This window comes from Asterias rubens, chromosome 5 (genome assembly GCF_902459465.1).
Source record: "Asterias rubens chromosome 5, eAstRub1.3, whole genome shotgun sequence".
In the NCBI taxonomy this organism is placed as follows: Eukaryota; Metazoa; Echinodermata; class Asteroidea; order Forcipulatida; family Asteriidae; genus Asterias; species Asterias rubens.
The window spans coordinates 10,230,255-10,250,606 of record NC_047066.1 but is presented as its reverse complement, the minus strand read 5'-3'; the positions used below and the strand labels follow the sequence as shown (position 1 = coordinate 10,250,606).

At 37.5% G+C, this 20,352-nt stretch overlaps 1 protein-coding gene across 1 annotated transcript in view; it reads right to left on the bottom strand.

Annotated features, from left to right (window-relative positions):
* The window catches only part of LOC117290622 (kinesin-like protein KIF3A), a 37,046-nt gene that overhangs the window by 10,579 nt on the left and 6,115 nt on the right, over window positions 1–20,352 (bottom strand). Inside the window, exons 3-10 of the mRNA XM_033772087.1 lie at window positions 13,109–13,190; window positions 11,287–11,484; window positions 10,378–10,518; window positions 9,841–9,976; window positions 8,996–9,087; window positions 1,819–1,972; window positions 868–986; window positions 7–111 (exon numbers count right to left, since the gene is read on the bottom strand). Coding sequence (XP_033627978.1) covers window positions 7–111; window positions 868–986; window positions 1,819–1,972; window positions 8,996–9,087; window positions 9,841–9,976; window positions 10,378–10,518; window positions 11,287–11,484; window positions 13,109–13,190 — 1,027 coding nt within the window. The remainder of the gene's footprint in view (window positions 1–6; window positions 112–867; window positions 987–1,818; window positions 1,973–8,995; window positions 9,088–9,840; window positions 9,977–10,377; window positions 10,519–11,286; window positions 11,485–13,108; window positions 13,191–20,352) is intronic.

The following is a 20,352-nucleotide window of genomic DNA, read 5'->3' as shown; positions in this document are numbered from 1 at the left end:
ACATACCATTCTGATGACTGGTTTGTTCTTTATTCTCTTGGCACGGTTGGCGTAGCGTAACGTGCTCAACGATTCAGATATACAGTATGAGGAAGGGGTGATACACGCAATCTAGAAAATAGAAAATACTGGCATGAAATTTCCACTTTTGATGATTTGACATAAACAGTAAAATTAATCTTTTGAACTTGGGCCCCCTAAAAACAACTTTATTAAAAGAGGTGGCTCGGTCTTTAACGACCATTTTAAACCTTGCAGGGTCATGGCTCTCGGCTCGGTCCTTTATCGCACGGCTACGACCCTGCTAGTTTTTAAAGGACTGTTAAAGTCCTTGTTGCCACTCTTTTATTCCCTTAGTGAGAACAAATCAACTTAATATTTACGCAATTCTCAAAACCAAAAGCCTGCAGAGAAGCTAGATTACTATAAAACTAAATAGTAAAATCTCATTGAAAGAGAAGCACCATACTTTTTTTCTTTTAATGAGAGATTGCCTTACATAAAAACACCGGACATCAACTTCAAGGCGAGGCCTTGCTACACAAAGCCGATTTGGGCTATCCATCCAATTCAATTGCAACAAACGGCACGTTTGCCAAACTCCTGGGCCTGAAAAAAGGGTTATCCCTGATCTAGGCATGGGTAGCATCCACTAGGAGCAACGTTGGTAGAGCAGAATGCATTACCATTCCAACTTTTTACAAAGCATCCCTACGGTGTCATGACCAGGATCCGAACCCACACTGACAACACCAGAGCTTGAGTCTGGTGAACTTGACCGCTTGGTCATGACAAGCCACAAAGTACTCTAAAATCTTGACTCTAAACAGAGATTTTTGAAGAGGGTGTCCATTAAATGTTTCCTACCATTAGTGTGATGCCATTGCCACCCAGACTATCTGCTAGAAGCTTAGTCAGTTTACTGTCCCTGTATGGTATATGACCTGAACGCTTCCGGTTATCGCTCAATGCTGATATACAATTCCCTGCAAATCAAGAGAAAAATTAATAAAAAATAATGATTTATGATTTATATAGTGCCAAATTACCAAAGGATGCAAGGCACAAAGGAGAAAAAAAAAATCAAAGTGATGGTGACAACCAGCTACAGATTGGAGAACAGGTGTGTCTTGAGACCCTTTGTGACATAGACACAACACTCTCAGCATTTTTAAATGGGAAGACCGCTCCATAGGCCGGAGGCAGCAGTGGAAAATGCTCTTTCACCAGCTAGTTTGCATGACTTGTTCACGCCAAGGGAAATGGCATCATATCTTTGAAGGGAGTATGGGCAGTCATGGATTTCAAAAAATGAAGAAAACATAATATAATTTTTTATCATTCTGGGTTCTCAATCAATTATGCAGCTCGGTTGATTCCTGAGAAAACTGTCAACATCTATGCTTACTGTACATTTTGGTTTTACCCTTACACCAATGTGTGTACTCAGTACTTTCCCGAGTTCTGTGGGAAAAAAACCACGAGGCATATTACTCAGATGTAACTGGAACCTACATCCTTTGCAATTCTAGAGCAGTGTCTTACCAACTAGACACAACTTTATGCTTATATACATTGATCTTTGGTTTTGAAAGCCCTACTCTGCCATCTGGGATGTTCCATATGCTTTTATCTTTTTCTTCTGAGTTTTATCTTAATTATAAAATGTGATTAAAAAAAAACAAAAATGGGGGTGCTGGTTTAAACAAATTGATTCACGGTTAAAAGAACTGAGAAATCACATCCCTGTGGTTTGAAACGGAAAAAAATCAAGATAGCTGCAGCAAGGTCTATTGAGCGAGTGATAGATGAACTCACCGAGGGTCAACAAACTCTTGTTGATATTGGTTGTCTCGGTGAGTAACTCTCCCGATGAGTTACCCAACTCTTTCACCTTCTCACTGCCGGCGAGATCGACAAAGCTGAGACGACCATGCTTGGTGATGTATAGGCTCTCTTCTTCTGGATCGGGCTGCAGAACACAATCAAGACAAGAGAATAATTAATAGTAGGAATACAATAACTTAAAATGTAATTTACCATGTTTTAAGTGGGCTATATTGTCATGTTTCTGTGTATTTTAAAAGTCTTTTTCCTAAAAACAAACCGTGTTATAATGGCTTTATATTTTAAGTTAAACAATTATCAACATCACATGTTTCAGTCTGTCCACACATCTTTGTGTTTTCAATATATCAATAATTTACCTACATGTATATATGTATAATACCTTGAAAAAAAAAACAGCTTAAAAAATTGTATATGTAATACTTAACAGCTAGGCAACAGGGGCATCTGCCTCACTGCCTTGGTGCCCCTTGAAATGTACAAAAATTTTACATTCATTGAGGTGCCCTAAGGAAGAAAAAAAAAAAAAAACCAAAAACATGTTCAGCGTCCTGCCTTTTTGAAAAAAGGAAGGAGGGCCATTTTACCATTTTTTTTATGAAATGGCCGACTGACATCTTTTGAAAGACAATCGGCTGGGCTATTTTTATTTTATTTTAAATCGTCCGAGATTGTTAAAATGTATCCCATTTTTGTGTAGTAAAAAAAAGGTAATAAAAAAGGTGACCTCTAAAAAGGAAAATGGCAGAAACGCTAACCATTTATTTGTTGTTTTTTTTGCCTGATGTACATACCATAGCCAATAAAGCACCACCTTGCCATTACAACAACATAAGTACATGTACCAGGCAAAGCGTGCTATAAAAGTTTTAACAAAACATCTCATTGCTTTTTTCATTTTGGGACATATTATTAGTGTTCAAAACCATAGAGCAAGGACAGAACAAACAGAACAAACAACCACAGGCTACAATTAGTTAGTGATAGCTTATCACAGGTTGACAACAATGGCACACTTCACACCTCTGTGGTCAGACAGAGTAAAAGCACCTGGCTTTTACCCTACACATTCTAATGGAATATAAGAGTTACAAATTAACTGATAACTGTGCAAGCCAAAATGAGTTGATCTGTCTCCACTCACTATGTACAAACATAGATCAATGGTACCCACATGTAAGCAATCACACCATACCAAGCCAAGTTCTTTTGTCAAGGCCAGTTTTAATTTCCTCAGTGTGGAATATTAAAGTTTTATCTTATCTGGGGTGGATTTCACAAAATTAGTCTCTAACTTAGGACTAGTCCTAGGCAATGCTAAGAAATAGGACCAGTCCTAAGTTAGGATGAGGTACTGGTCCTAACTTAGGACTAGTCCCATCTCTTAGCATTGCCTAGGACTTGTACTAAGTTAGGACTACCTTTGTGAAATCCACCCCTTATCTTATAATAATTTTTTTTTAATAATGTTGATTCCGGCAAACACATTTACAAGCACACATACACACATTCAAAATATATAAGGCAACAAAGTAAAACAACAGTGGGGTGCCCATGAGAGCATAAAAGTAAAAGTACAAAAAAATAAATAAAACAAATTATTGCCAAAAGGCGTATGTCTCCTTATCTTATCCTAATTCTTTCATTTAAAAAAAAAAAACCTAAAGACTGCTGGAAAAAGTTTGACCCCATGTGCGTTTCACACTAGTGTTGTTTTGAATAAAAATAAACAGTCATTATATTATTAGAACAATACAAGCTCTACTGGGAAAACATTTCATGGGGGAGAGCCTAAAAAAAAGCCCAGTTCATACTTCCTGCAAATGCGAATTGAATTTTGATGTCACAGGGCTGTTTTTGCAGGATTTGAGCACAAGTCCACAGGGCCCAATTTCAAAGAGCTGCTAAGCACAGAAATTTGCTTAGCATGAAATATCTTACTTGATAAAAACAGGATTATCAACCAAATTTCCATTTGTTGCATGTTGCTTGTAACTGGTACTCAGCTGTTGTTTGCTTAAATCCTGAAAATCACGTGGAAATTTGGTTGGTAATCCTGTCTTTATCAAGGAAGAAATGTCATGCTCAGCAAATCTTTATGCTAAGCAGCTCTATGAAATTGGGCCCTGACATGAATTATTCGCAGGAAGTATGAACCGGGCTCAACAGAATTATCAAGAAAGCCAGCCACTCAAAACATGAATACAAAGCTTCAAAAGGCAGATGTTTTTTGTTTTTAATCCCATCCTATTTGATTACAGAGCAACCACTTAGTGAGGATTATTTTGTACCAGTAAGTGTGAACAAATTAACAGTGCAAACATTACTGTCCTTCTAGGTACATTTATCAAGTGTTTTCAATAGAGTTACATTAATTCATGTCACACCTTGAGAGTGTGACAATTTATATTGAGACCTTAACTTGTGACATCATACAAAAGAGCCACAGAAAGAGACAAGGGCTGATTTCACAACGAGCTACGATTGATCTTAACTGGAAATCAATCTTAGTTGCTTAGTAAAGTGTGATGTCACAACTAAAGTCACAAAGCTAATACTGACAATTTGTCTTACGGTGGATGTAATTGCGTTGTGAAATCGAGCCCAGGACTTCCTCCCTGGCAGGATTTGTACACGGCCCGGCAGAAGAAAGCATGAAATCTTATATTTTATGGGGATTGCACTTTTTATTTTTAATCAACCTTGAAATGAAGGTGGCACACCACAAACATTTCTCAGTTGTTATTTTATGTAAATCTCTTGAATTTATGTGGAAATAATGACACAAACTTACAACTTTTCAATCAGCCCTGCCACTGTACAGTAGGAAGTTAGCCAAATAATATGATAGACCCTGGAAACTTTAAAACTGGCATTTGACTTGTTATAGCCGCGGTAATAACACTAGCAGAAAGGGTGTCCGGGCATTTTTTAATTTATTTTATTTTGTTTTACATGTAAATTTAGACAAACTCCAAAGTAACGTTTCGTCGTAAAATGCCCTTTTTTTCAATTAACACTAACATTTAACAATCGATTTCCAAAATCTTAAAAAAATTAAGTTTCAATTAAATTTTATAGAGCTCAGCTACTTAAGCACAACAAGTAGCTTAGCATAAATTTGTTTTGCTTACCATATCAGATTAAGGTTACCAGCCAAAACATGGTATCACACATACAGGCATCTATGACTGGTTTCCTGCTTAGTTTTGCTCAACAGAAAATCTTTTAAGACACTGGACACTATTGGTAATTGTCAAAGACTAGTCTTCACAGTTGGTGTATCTCAACATGCCTGTGAAAATTTGACCTCAATTCGTCGTCAAAGTTGCGAGATATTAATGAAAGAAAAACACCCATGACACACCATGGTAACACAAAGTTTTAAGATTCCTGATTTCGAGACCTCCAATTCTAATCCGAGGTCTCAAAATTAAATTCTTGGAAAATTACTTCTTTCTGGAAAACTACGTCACTTCAGAGGGAGCTGTTTCTCTCAATATTTTATACTATCAACCTCTCCCCATTACTCGTAATCAAGAAAGGTTTTAAGATAACAATATTTTGAGTAATTACCAATAGTGTCCTTTAAAGGAACGTTACAGAATCGGCAAGGAACAAAAATCGTGAAGATCACAGATTTACATAAAACTTACACGGTCTAATAATGATGATAGTTGAAAATATCCCTTGAAATATTTCTGTCTGAAATGTCATATTTAGTGAGAAATAAATAATCTAACTTCGCGTTTGGAGTTTATCACTCAGTGAGCGTTTCATTCATTTTCATTTTGGCATCGATGCAATGCAAAATTTGTAATCGTTTTTTTTCTCACTATTCTCTCGTGACCCAGATGGCCGTTCGATCTCAAACTTCTGCAAGTTTGCCAGTTTGTGTATCTGATGGATTACATAAAGTGCTTACACTGCCAGCAACTGTTTTGCAGCAAAAACCAAATCCGTAATGTTCCTGTAAGCACAATAATCTGGCAGCTCTGTGAAATTGGGCCTAAGGTCCTGCCACGTGTTTCTGTGGGATTCATTACAAAATTGCTTACAATTTTACACCATTAATACATGCACAACCCCTTGACACACACAAACGATTGAAACAATATCAATGCAATTCCCATCACAACAATCTGTTCCTCACAATTAGGTCCCTAAAAAATGGCATCATGAGCTCATCAGATGGTCACCTGGAATTTCCCAATCGAAGATTACATAGTAAGAAGAGATAACAACTATGCTCAACCACTCGAAGGTTATCACGAACAAACGCTCCCTGCTTTTGTAGTCCGAGTTCAACTTCACGATTTGTAAACTGCTCCGTGCAGGAACAAAAGGCACCATGTTGTGCAGTACACTGTAGCAAGGGACAAATGTCAAGCGGCTAGTCTAGTTCAAGCATGTTGACATTCGTTTTTGAGTGTACTTTGAACAAGCAAACACCAGGTCAGGTTTAGATGATGAGTATATGCACACTAGCAATGCTGGAAATGGCTCACCGAAGAGAAACGACTACAGCTAATGGGTTAATTTAATTTACATGGCTTATTTATAAAATGTCATTTTTACAGATAAAAATATTTACAAATATATATTATTTTGTTACATACAAAAATACAAATATTTATGGGGGGGGGGAAATCAAATATAGATACACAATATGGCAATGCAATGATAGCAGAAAGGTGTGTCCTGTTCATTATACCCACGATGTCGCAGAAAAATAAACTGATCGATTCAGCAAATACTTTACAGGTCTGTACTGATTTTCAGTACAAGTAAGGGTACAACAAGTACACACAGGGAATCCAAAAAAAAATAATAATCTTTTTTTTTCCCTCCACTCTGACAACTGCAAACAAATTAGATCAACTGTTTACTGCAGATATTCCTTCAACCTCTGTGAACTTATTTTGACAGGCAAATACAAGCATGCCATCTCATAAATCATCATAAATTCCTTAATCCAAGGCCTGGAATTTCATTTTCTTTTTACTTCATAAAGGCCAAAGGGCACTTCCATTGGAAAATTTAATTAAAGTCTATTGGTTACTTTTGAAGGGGCACAAAGAACAAGACCAGGGCAACATAGGCCATGGCCTCTGTGGCAACTGTGCAAGTCTTGGCCTGCATTCTTTTCAAAGGAGCATCAAAGACAGTGTTCTGTCCAAGACAATGTGGATGTACACGTAATATGTAAAATAGACTTTAATAACAATCTGTATAAATAATTTTACCAGAAAACTTATCCAGGTCCTCACCAGGCCCCAATTTCATACAGATGCAGAGCAGCCCTTGCCGAAAATGTTGCTTAAAAGTTTTCTGCTCAGCAGAAACGAGCAGGATACATATGTTATATATGGTATTTTTGATGGTGGTAAACTTTTTTGGGTAAGTGTAATGTTTTTATGCTTAGCTACTTGTTGCGCTTTAATAGCTGCTGTTTGAAATTGGGCCCAACTGTGGCTGGGTAAATCTGTGCCTGCTGTTTCTACATCCACGATGTAACTATAATTCAAGTGAGGTTTGCGGAGACACCATTAATCTTTTTTTAATGAATTGTGGTGGCTCTGAGAGGAACCAAGGTTGGACACATCTCCTTAAAGCCATTGGACACTTTTTGAACAGAACAAAAATTATAAAGTTCACAGATTTACAAATAACTTATAGGGTTACCAGAAGGTAATGGTGAAAGACTTCCCTTGAAATATTATTTCATAAAATGCTTTACTTTTTGAGAATAACGGATTTATTTTAAGCACATGTCATGACACGGCGAAACATGCGGAAACAAGGGTGGGTTTTCCCGTTATTTTCTCCCGACTCCGATGGCGGATTGAGCCTAAATTTTCACAGGTTTGTTATTTTATATATAAGTTGTGATACAGGAAGTGTGGGCCTTTGGATAATACTATTTACCGATGTTGTGCGATTGCTTTAAAAGACAATCAGAAAACACTGAACGAAAAGTTGAGTTGTCAGACATTCTCAGAACCACCACATTACAACTCATGAAGAGTATTGTACACAGTGTCATTTGATTGTATTCAATCCTAAATAACAGGTTAATGACAGTGGGTCCGCCACAATAATGGGCATCTAATGGTGTGCTTAATCAGATAGACATGCAATTTTGATGTTCACTGATACAACGAGACCACAATACACCCTTCAACATTACCTGGACACCATCGGAGGTATTAATACAGTTGTATATGGACAGAGCGATATTTCAGCAGATAGCCTGGATAACGTACATGTGTACCATTTAAAACAAACAATCACTGCACAGAACGTGTTAATATCTAATCATCTTTTCATATATCTTTTCATATTATCTTTTCATATATCAATGCTCTTTTGACCTTCAGACACATTTACTGCGCCTTGAACACCCAGCAAGGTGGATACGTGCGCATTACAAGTCTTATTATTATTATTATTATTATTATGTTTATTATTATTATTACCGGATATGCTTATTCAAAGAAAAAGGCTAACTGTTAGCTTCGCAAAGCACACTGAAACTTTCGGCATAAATACTCTAAAGTATTAAAGACACTGGACACGTTTCGGTAATTGTCAAAGACTTAGTCTTCTCACTTTGTGTACCCTAGTAACATATATGCACAAAATAACAAACATGTGAAAATTTGAACTCAACTGCTTGTCGAAGTTGCAAGATAATAATGGAAGAAAAAGCACCCTTGTCACACGGAGTTGTGTGCTTTCAGATGCTTGATTTTGGGACCTCAAAATCTAATTCTGATGTCTCGAAATCAAATTCAAATATTTCAGTGAAAAGTTACTTCTTTCTCGAAAACTGTTATTTCAGAGGTAGCCGTTTCTCACAATGTTTTATACTATCAACAGTTCTCCGTTGCTTGTTACCAAGAAAGTTTTTATGGTAACAATTATTTTGAGTAATTATCAATAGTGTCCAGTACCTTTAAGCTCAAGCGAACTTCCTACGAATGCTTTGTGTGAAGAGAATTTGACATCACAGGTCTGATTTTGCTGCGAATGTTTTGCTGGAGTTCAGCACAGGGAAAGTCTCCCGAATTGTTTGTTACGAAATTGTGACATCAAAATTCATTTGCATTGCAGAAATGATGAACAGTAATTGACATTTACTCACCATTTCGCAGTCAATCTGTAATGACACAATTGTGTGACTTCTGCTAGAGTATTCATTGATGTTATTTGTTGCTATCTGTCTCTGGCCCATACCTGAAGAAGAAGAAGAAATAAGTACAAAGAGGAGTAAAGCCCGGTTCATACTTCATGCGAATGCGAAGCGAATTTGACGTCACAACCCTCCTTTCACAGCGATATTCGCAAGTGAGTTGAGCGGAGTTGAACTGCTGCGAATTTTTCGTTGCAAATTTGTGACGTCAACATACGTATCGCATTCACATTCGCAGGAATTATGAACCGGGCTTAAGACTCTAGTGAGAATTGCAGAGACAAACTCTCTGTTAGAATAAGAATAAGGATCATGTTCTCGGCAACCATAACCGGGATGGATTCGTTATAAAAAATACATCACAAAAACTTGAAACAAATAGTTAATCTATACTTACAAGTTGTAGCTGAGGTTAAAAAAGTAAATGCTAAATATTAAACAATGGCCAGTTACTATTTTACAAGATAAAATGGGTACTAAACAGCCCATGTTAGAACCTACAAACAATTTAAGCATTTTTTAAACATTTACTTAATTTACGCCGTTATGTTATTCAAAGGCAAAATCCTCCTAGCTAAAGCCTTTGAGAAAGACTCTGCTAGGGCCTAAGCGTCAGGACATTAACTATTTTTGCATTTATGTTAAAATTAGCTGTTGCAAACAACTTACAAACCAAAAGGACCTTTGGTATATATGCACAAAAATAGTTAATGGCCTGATGTTTCGACCCTAGTAGAGTTTTTCTTGAAGGCCTTAGCTAATATGATATTGCCTTCAAGTTGCAAAAACTTTCTTACCTTCTTCTAAGATGGCTAATAGATCGTCCAATGTCTCGCAGTCTACAATGAATAGATTCTCAACATAGAATCCCTTATCTTTGGACCATCGGACCGGCAGTGAGTCTCGTCCGGATGGGTTCAGTAAATCTTTTACCTACACACATGAACAAATAAAGAGGATTGTAAGTTAAGTTCCTTCTTTTTGAAATAAAAGAAATTAGCTGTTGCAAACTTCTTACCAATGACCTGTAGTAAAAATGTAAACAGTTTTCGAACCTGGCAGAGTCTTTTCTTTGTGGTAAGTTTGGGCGTGAAGAGAAATTGATATGGTAGAATTGTAGTATTTCTTTTTTTCTAAAAGAGAAGGACTACGAGTTAAAATTCAATCAAACTTTGATTACCTAGTGGGCTTCTCTTGGTCTAGAAGATGAAACTCTCTGAACTTTCAAGGAAATTTCGTTTATGTATAAACATCCCCCATCAACAGGGTCATTTACATAACTGACAGTAATGCTTCTCAGATTCAACTTTGGGGGGCATACATTCTGGACCCACCTGTTCATTGTATATCTCCAAATAGGAAGCACTGAGAGTGTAGTTAACATTAGATCCTGACCTCTGACCTAGGACGTCGAAGAGATGAACGAAGGAACGCTGTATAAGTCCATAGGTATACTCTGTCTGCCTTAAAGCATCCTGCAATAGAGATGAAACACAATCAGTCGGGGCATCAGAATTATTTACTGTTAAGACTACCTTGCATTTTGACGTCACAGACGTAAACAGCGCCCTCACTGAGGTCAAAGGAACACCTCTCATTGACTAATGGTTGTGAGTGGCAGTCATGCGATTTCACACAGTTTCACCTCAGGATGGCAGCATATGCAAAGATTTTTGTAGCATTATAGTAATAATATTGATTCTTTTAAAGCACAATTTCAAAGAAAGATCATTGCGCCTCACACATTATTACCCCTGACCATTTACTTCATTCCCCTAGAAAGTATACAGCCTGTGCTGCCAAATACGAAGCACACTAAAGACAAATCAATCACAAGAACCATATCTGCCCTTCAGTTACCCATTTCCTCATGGATTATGAGAAGCAACTGTAGTTACTTGTGGCTCAAGGAAGGACACAAAAACAGCCACAAAAGCCATGGAAGGAAAGGGGTTTTAAGAACAACTGTGCACACCTGTTTCTCCATTAGTTGTTTTTTTTTTCCCCTGGAAAATCAGTGCATGCAGGGACAACTTAGTGTACATTTTTCTGAGAACAACTACTGTGATTTTCCTATTCCAGGAAAAGGCCCTACAGTATGATGACCACATGGAATTAAATGTTGTTGAATTGAAGTGAATTGATGTAAATTTTGATGACGGAGAGAAACAAACAAAAACAAATTTGAGCTGGGTGAAAGAAAGTAAAAAAAGACACTAAATTTATATTTGTCACTATTTTACCTGGTTGATGGGTCCCGTGATTGTGTACGTTTTCCCGGATCCGGTCTGCCCGTACGCAAATGTTGTACATGCGTACCCGTCTACCGCCATCTCAATCATCTGCTTAATACCGCATTTCTCCAGTACCTCTCCCTGCGTCGTGTCCTGGTCGAAGACTGCGCTGAATGTAAAAGTTTTGGACTTCTCCGGAGTCTCCAACTACACAAGAAATATATGTGGAAAAATTAGAACGTCATTCCAGGTGAATTATTCCATACATTTTGGTGTTTTTTTGAAATTTCGTTTGCTTTTTTTATATTCATGTACGATCACTGTGCATTTCAGCTTTTGGGCTGTAAGGAGTGTTTTTACTAAACCCATAATAAAAATACAATTTGCGTTGCAAGAACATAACACAAGTGTTTATTTGGAGGCTAAGTTTCACTGAAAAGTCAGGAAATAAGAACTTATGAATCATGTTTAGTTTTTGTTTTCAAAAGTAAACTCATTATATGTTGCAACCTACTGTCAGATCCAAAACAATGTTTATATGTTGCTTCATACAAAGTGTTTCTAAGCGAATTTAAAAATGCTTTAACATTCAATTAGCTTTTTAAAAAAATTGAAACTTTTTAATGATATCTTCGTCCAGTAAATTAGTTAAAGGCAGTGGACACTATTGGTAATTGTCAAAGACTAGCCTTCACAGTTGGTGTATCTCAACATATGCATAAAATAACAAACCTGTGAAAATTTGAGCTCAATCGGTCATTGTACTTGCGAGATAATAATGAAAGAATAAAACACCCTTGTCACACGAAGGTGTGTGTGTTTAGATGGTTGATTTCGAGACCTCAAGTTCTTAACTTGAGGTCTCGAAATCAAATTCGTGGACTTCTTTCTCGAAAACTATGGCACTTCAGAGGGAGCCGTTTCTCACAATGTTTAATACCGTCAACCTCTCCCCATTACTCGTCACCAAGAAAGGTTTTACGAAATAATTACTTTGAGTAATTACCAATAGTGTCCATCTGCCTTTAAAGGAACGTTACAGAATTGGTAAGAAACAAAAATTGTGAATATCACAGATTAGCATAAAACATACACGGTCTAATGATGATGATCCCTTGAAATATTTCCGTCTGAAATGTCATATTTGATGAGAAATAACTTTTAACTTTGCGTTTGGAGTTTATCGCTCAGTGAGCCTTTTATTCATTATTCATTTGATGCAATGCAAAATCTTTAATCGTTTTTTCTCTATTCTCTCGTGACCTAGATGGCCAATCGATCTCAAACTTCTACAGGTTTGTTACATTATGTATATGGTGGATTACATAAAGTGCTTACACTGCCAGCAACTGTTTTGTTAGCAAAAACCAATTCTGTAATGTTCCATTAACACTTTAGAGACTATTCACTAATGATATAATCATCACAAAAAGACCAGACATCGCTTATATTGTTCATTTATTTAATCAATTTTTGTTTCAGTAAAAATGTCAACCAAAATTAACATGAAACAGAAAAGCTGATTTGGTTTTTAAAATTAGGCTGTTATGTTTTAAACATAGGAAACATTGGAAAATTTCATATCCGTTTATGACCTTACTTATTACCTCTATCTGTAAATGGAAATATTGTTGGTATTTTTATTGTTACTAGTTTATTAAACACATCTGCTTGTTGCAGCCAGCAGGCTGAATTATAAATCACAAATCTTGTGGCCAATTAACTGCAGTTGCGACCATGGCATTTTGGTACAAGACGCGCGTGGCCGCTAACAAGGGTTAATCTTTTAAATCAAAATGAAGTTGAAACAAGAGTGTCTATGGTAACTGACCGTTATTGAGGATGAATTGTGCTGGATTTTGACGCAATCTTTATCCGTCCTTTTCTTCTCTGCATCACTCACCGGTCGAACCCTGGTAGAATGAAATTAAAGGAAGGGGATGAAATATAACAATCTTGCAAACTCGTGTGAAAAGTGGATATTATTAATCAAGAGCAACTTGAAACCTGCCTGAAGTTACAGTGCTGAAAGTTCAAACAGAAAACACTGTTAGAGCTGTGTGCTTCGGCACTCACGCACATGTATAGTTGTATTGAACATGGAGGAAAGAACCAGGTTAATGTGCTAGCGCTCAATCAACTGAGCTATCTAGCCCTAATGTTTGCTGTATCCCTTATTTTGCCAATATCTTTGTCCTGGGGTGCTAGTCAGAAGCCATACAACCTGTAGGCCTACTGCTGTTTAGCCAGGGATCACACCCACGTTTACTTATCATATACAATCTGGGAAGTGGCAGCAGAGGGATCACCTTTAGGGGATGCAACTTCTTATTTCAAGTATCTGGGGAAACTGACTTTGTAAGTTTTAAATTAATTTTGAGATGCAGAAGAAGAACATGTTAGGCCTAGAGTTTTAAATTTGAGTTGTTGATGTTCTAAGAAGAATCTTTTGGTGTTGACATGGTTAACAACTTTTAAGTTGTTAAAACATTCGATCAATTACGCCCGCATCATCATCATGATTTTAATTGTCCCTTGTGACTTGTACACTGCAAATCACAGTGTTTTTATTCATCCTGGTTTGGTGTGAAACACACCATGGATGAAAATTCTACAAACAATTAAGTAGTCTTCCAAACTACTGGCATGTACCGTATTTTCACAAAGGAGTACATTGTGTGTTGCCCGAAGGTCACGGGCGCAAGGCTCTATTTTAAAGGGTCTATGTAACTTTTGTAGGACAAAAAACACGATGTCCACAGATTTACACTAAACCTACACAGTTTGAAGATTATGATAGTAGAAAGCTTCTCTGAAAATACTACGTGCTGAGGTGCTGTAGTTTTTGGGAAATGAGTAAAAAAATGTCATGAAAATAATTTTTGTCTCATGAGACGAAAATTATTTTAATCATTTACAAACGTATTTTCATGACATTGTTTTACTCATTTCTCAAAAACTACAGCACCTCAGTAAGTAAGATTTGAAGGGAAGCTTTCCACTATCTTTATCTTCAAACCCTGTAAGTTTAATGTAAATATATAGACATTTTTAAAAAGTACCCAAATCCTTGAAGTACGTCCTTCAAGGACACAAAGTATTTTTTCAAGTAACAAAAGACTGCAAAAAGCAATCAATTGGCTCGTGACTACAACAACTTGTTGCATTTCTGTTACATTTTTGTTGCTTACTCCCGAGACAAGTTTTTCCCATTCCCAGAATTTCACATTCCTGTAATGATTTATTGCTCATTTGATCAAACCTTGACACTTGGTTGTCTTGAAACTCAATTTTTCACATTTTGCTTGCGACTCAGGTTTCTCCAGCAACTTTTCAATAAGTCCTTCTTCTGGGCACACAATGAGCAGATTATTTTTTAAAGCCATTATACACTTTCGGTACAGACAAAAAAAAAAGTTCACAGATTTACAAATAATTTACAGGGTTTACAGAAGGTAATGGTGAAAGACTTCTCTTGAAATATTATTCTATGAAATGCTTTACTTTTTGAGAAAACATTCAAACAATATCAATTCTCGATAGCGATATTCTCGATAAACACATGTCATGACACGGCGAAACGTGCGGAAACAAGAGTGGGTTTTCCCGTTATTTTCTTCCGACTCCGATGACCGATTGAGCCTAAATTTTCACAGGTTTGTTATGTTGTATATAAGTTGTGATACACGAAGTGTGGGACTTGGACAATACTGTTTACCGAAAGTGTATAATGGCTTTAAGTAGATTTTTTATAAGAGTTAATCACAATTTGTGGACTGCCAAAGGTATAAGTGTGAAGCTTAAACATCAAGGTATATCTTTCATCCACCCTCAGAGAGAACCATATCATCTTACAATCTGATCCCAAACACAATGAACCCTGAAAGACCCTACCCTGCTGGAGTAGACAAACAGCATTGTGCACATGAATGTTCCTGAACATAAGACCTGTAATAATCACTGTACAGAGCTGGCTGCATATAACCATAGAGCTCCATCACACCATGGTACAAACCATAGCCAGACTATAATTATCTCCAAACCCAACAAAAGCTTATTCCACTACAGTCAAATGAATCCAAATCCAGCCAGACAACAAGGAGTAAGAGCATCAGGGAGTTTGTACATGTACCTATAGGTGGTGGGCTATTATCGGCCCTGAAGGGTCGCCTACTTGTAAGAAACCCTATCTAGGTAGTGTGTACATTTGTCACACAATGACACCAAGTAACTGGTTGTTCACCTGTTGTTACCTCCAAGCTTAGCTCCAAACAAGGCAGCGTTTCACACAAATAGCCCTTCTCTGATCTTCACTGAGAAGAAGACCGTGTTGCATTGTTGTGCTTATAAGAAGCTTGTACAGGTTGCACTAAAGCTAACGCTTATTAGGACAATGCTGAATCTACATGTTGACTAGAGCTGTGGACAAGTCGTTAATGGTCCCACGCGGTGAGAAAGTCGAGTTGTGACGGTGCTCTCGCGAGACCACTGCTCTCGCGCGAACTACTGGTTGCCCGACTTCTACTTAAATGGGACCGTAGTCATGAGAGCAGTAGTCTCGCTGGACAGCAGTGAATCACGGGGAGAGTCAGAACGCTATCACCGCGACAGACATTTAACGTTTACTGTCCACAATTTAATGTCCACAAGTCTACATATTAACCAAAATCTACTGGTCTTACACAATTTCAATTTGTGCTTTGTAGTTGGAGTAAGTTTGAAAGTTTGACAATTGATGCTACAGACTTTGTGGAATATAAGGACAACCATGAAAAAGAAATGAGGAAGAGCAACTGTGTACACTGATAGTTAAGATAAAAACACCACACCAAATTTGAGGTTCTTCCCAGTTCCCATTGAGTTTGTATGGGATTTGTTTTTACTTACATGTAAAGTGTTAAAACTTTGAGAAAATGGTGTTTGAAAAGCTTATAGACACCACTGTATCCAAAGAGAATCTGAAGCACTCCAGTATTTACTTATTAGCTTTTTGTAAGTGCTTCAGTCAACGTTGAATATTGACTAAAGATTACACTGTGTGCAATCGGCATTACTGAAACAAATAATGGAAAACTATTTGATCAGTAAGCTTTAAAAACCTTTTCTATTTAATTATCCTATTTACTAGAAGGAACATTTGGAGTTAATCTGTAGGAGCAAATGTCAACGAATGGTCATTTGTGGAGAAATCCTGGATCCATGAGCTGCCTTTATAAGCATGCAGTATCCATGACTGGAAAAAAAACTGTCGGCTAAAAACATGATGAACATTTACAAAAGCCGTACAGTCACAGGCAGTGAACAACTTCCCCGTATGGTACAAAAGCAAAGCAAGATAAAACACAAAATGAATCAGTTGCTACTCAAAGAGCACCACTTGCTACTCAAGAAGTCAAAAATTGCTACTCAAATGCGTTAAGTGAGCACAGAACAAGCTATAAAAAGTTTTTTTTGTTGAAGATGTAGTCACAACTTTTCTGCAAATATGACAAAGTTAAATCCAATGGAGACACATGATGGTAAACTGACCTCACTATCAACTAAAACGCTATGCAAACATCGCGGAAAATAAGTCCATGTGGAAACACGTGGTAGAACTACACGGTAACTTTCTGCGTGACAGCAGCAGAAAAAGTCGAATGGAAATACAGGCTTTTACACAGCTTTAGTCTAAATAATTTGCAATGCAAAACTGCTGGCCAAAATCGCTCCTCGACAGGGCTTCGCACTCCACATGACAGACAATTGATGTCAACTTCCGGTCTTCCCATCTCCTGAATGATGCAATTGTCAAAAACAAATAAACTACACTTTCCAAATGGCCTCTCTCACTCTACTGTGTTAAACTCACAAGCCTAAAAACAAAATGGCCCAAGACTTTGTGGGTCCCAATTGGCTCCTGTACAAGACAATATCACAAGAAAGCCATTCTTCTAGATTCTATAACGAGTCTTGTTGCTCAAAGTGTCCTTGCTTCAGGTGATCTTCCCTTTCATGAATGCCTATTATAACTTGAAAAATCCTTGCACTACAAATGATTCCACTCCTGACAACTAACACCTGCATGTTAAGGGTTGGTCAGGTATCTTTCTTTACCTTCCACCTCTAGGACCCTGGTTAAAACCATGCTGAGGTCACTATCATGTGAATTGGGTTTTCAGTCCCTATACATGTACCGGTACACAGTACCTGACTGCTTGGGATTTTCTCTGGAAAAATTCTCTTGGGTTTTCCTCCCACATCTAAAACTTAAAATTCCTTCCCGGTCTTCTCTTCATTTGGTTCTTGGCTAGTACAGTGATTAAGTTCACTTTCCTGCGAGTCCCTGGCAACCAGAATAAATGAAATGAAATAAGCTGTGACCAATTCCATACTGTGAAAGTCCGTGTACTCGCACTGCCACGGCCCATACATGTAGAAGTGCACGCTTTTTACAGAAAGGCTGCTGTTAGCACAGACTTATAAACAGTTCCATAAAATTGGCCCCAGCCTGTTTACTCCAAAACCACCTTAGATATGACCCTAAGGGTAAGTCTACACTCCAATCTCAACAAGCTTGAAAGCAGCTCGGACTCCGTTTCAGACGTCACATTACCAAGAATAACATTATTTTTATACAAAATGTAAACTGGTCACAATGAGAAATAATCGCCTTTGATAATGAAAGAAAGGAAGGACTAAGGGCATTTTTTTTTTTTTTTTAAATGATCGGCCGATCAACCGGCTGAGCTTTTCTCAAAATTAATTTGTTTTTGTCTGAGATCGTTAAAATATATACATATTTATAAGGGGGGTTTTCTTTCGTAAAAAAAAAATCATTAAAAATGATGAGGCCTCCAAAAAGGAAGTGGGCGAGGACGCTACAATTTTGTACATTTTTTTTTGGCCTTAGCGGCATGATCTCAAATGTCCTGGAGCACCTGTTCCCACCATCCAGGCTAACCAAGCAACACTGCTCTCCTTTTGTTCTTGCATCTAAGCATAGCTGTCGTTGCATCATCTCCGAGAATTCACACTTATATCGCTCTATATCAAAGGAATAAAGACCCAACTCGGTCATTAAAATGGAAGCGCAGATTTCCCTCTCACCTGCTCTTATTTCCTCACTGATGCTTTAGTCCTTGGATTAAAATTTCATAAATTTTCATAAGGAAAAAATTAACAGCGGCCACAAATTCAAAATTTGATGATTTCAGCGAGTGAAAAATATTAGCAATGTGTGCTGATGGTGTTGATGTAAAATATTGGCAGTATTTGTTTTACTATCTTTTCTGTGAGAATACAGTACTAAAACCCAAATGAATATTCTTCGTCCCTGATGCAAATTTAACAACTAATAAATATCTTTTCTTTCAAACGAGAAGGCCAAAATATTTTGTCTATTTTTGCCCTCATTTTTTTTTTTATTATTATTATTATTTTTTTTTTTTTTTTTTTGGGGGGGTAGGCTGTAGTTTTTGTCCTTTTCTTGATTTTGCCTGATTGTGCCACATTAGGCCTATCCTGAATTTCAGAGCTTTTTATTCCAGCAAGTGGTCTACTAACCATGAATTCTTTACTATGTATTACTTGTACAATGGAGGATACATGTACATGTTCATCCACTCCCTATGGTTCATGTACCTCAACATTGTCAACTTCACAGGCAGTATGACCTAAGCCAACCTTTCCATTTATAGGTAGCCACTAGTGACAGGTCCTTACTGTCATAAATCAGACTCAAGTGTCATATTGCATAAAATGCAGGATGATGCTTGGCAGGTACACAATTCCTACACACAATGTGGAGTGCAAGTAGTTCAAATGTGATCTTAGTGTCAATGGAACTTCCCCAGTGGTAGTACATTGATGTTCTAGTTCATATGGTTCTCTGTACAGGTACATGTAGGCCCACAGGGCTCTCCAAACACTAGCACCACACTTGTTTGGTAAAAACTGCCACAGGCTATAAACACTGACGTTTCTTAATTTGCCCTGTAGGCTACTATTTAAAAAAATGTGCAACCGACATTTAAAGATACTTTAGTTTAAAATGCTCATAATATTTCTTCCAATTCGGATGCGAAAAATTCATTGTAAAAATGTGTTAATTTGTTTTGAGTATGTGAATGTACATGTATGTAACTTTGACCAGAGATCACGTTAGTTACATAAATCTGATGACAAAACATGTTTGAAAGTCTGAGCTACTAAAACTTACTGAGTTCAAGTAAAATGCAGTTTGCTAGGCCACAAACAACAATATTCAACATGGGTTTTGAAGGATCCCTACTGCCTCGATTCTTCCAAATAAACCAAATGGGTTAATGTGCCTCCATTATACAGAATCATTGAAACTCTCGAGATGATTTTAAATGACCGGGGGTCGATTTCACAAAGAGTTAGGACTGGTCCTAATTTAGGACTAGTCCTAGGAGATATTGAAAATTTAAGGCTAGTCCTAAGTTAGGGCAAGGAAATAACTTGAGATAAGACTAGTCTTACACTTTGTGAAATCCACCCCAGGGAAAGTAAATGGTGATGTTCACAGTTTTCAATTAGGGAATAACAGTGCGAGTACCCGGTCTTCACTGCGTGGTAATGACCGGGTTGGTGGCTGGCGCTCCGGCTCGGTCCGTTAACAGCGCCAGCCACCAACCAAGGTCATTTTTTTTATCGAATTAAACGGCTAAAATTGTCAACATTTTGTGACTTTTCTCTTGGCGGTACTTCCAGACATGTTCAGGGGCCATATTTGAGCTTTTGATGGTTCCCATCTCTTTCGTGCGTTAATCACATTACTGATCTTTGAGACCAGTGACTCTTTTAAATAATGATCTGTTCAGCGCCTTCACTGGGGTCAAAGGAGGCAAATAATTGGACGATAGCTGTTCCTTGTGCATTAAAACGCGCGTATGAGCTCGGCGTCAGTTTATACGCGCGCAAATATTACACGCGCGCACTCAAAATTGATACATTTTCAGCGCGCGTATGCGTAAGTGTGCGAAGTTGCAATAAAACTTACAGGGATATAAATAAGCGTGTGATACAGTGCAACGCGCAAGGTTTACACAATGTATGCTGAATTAGTGGTCA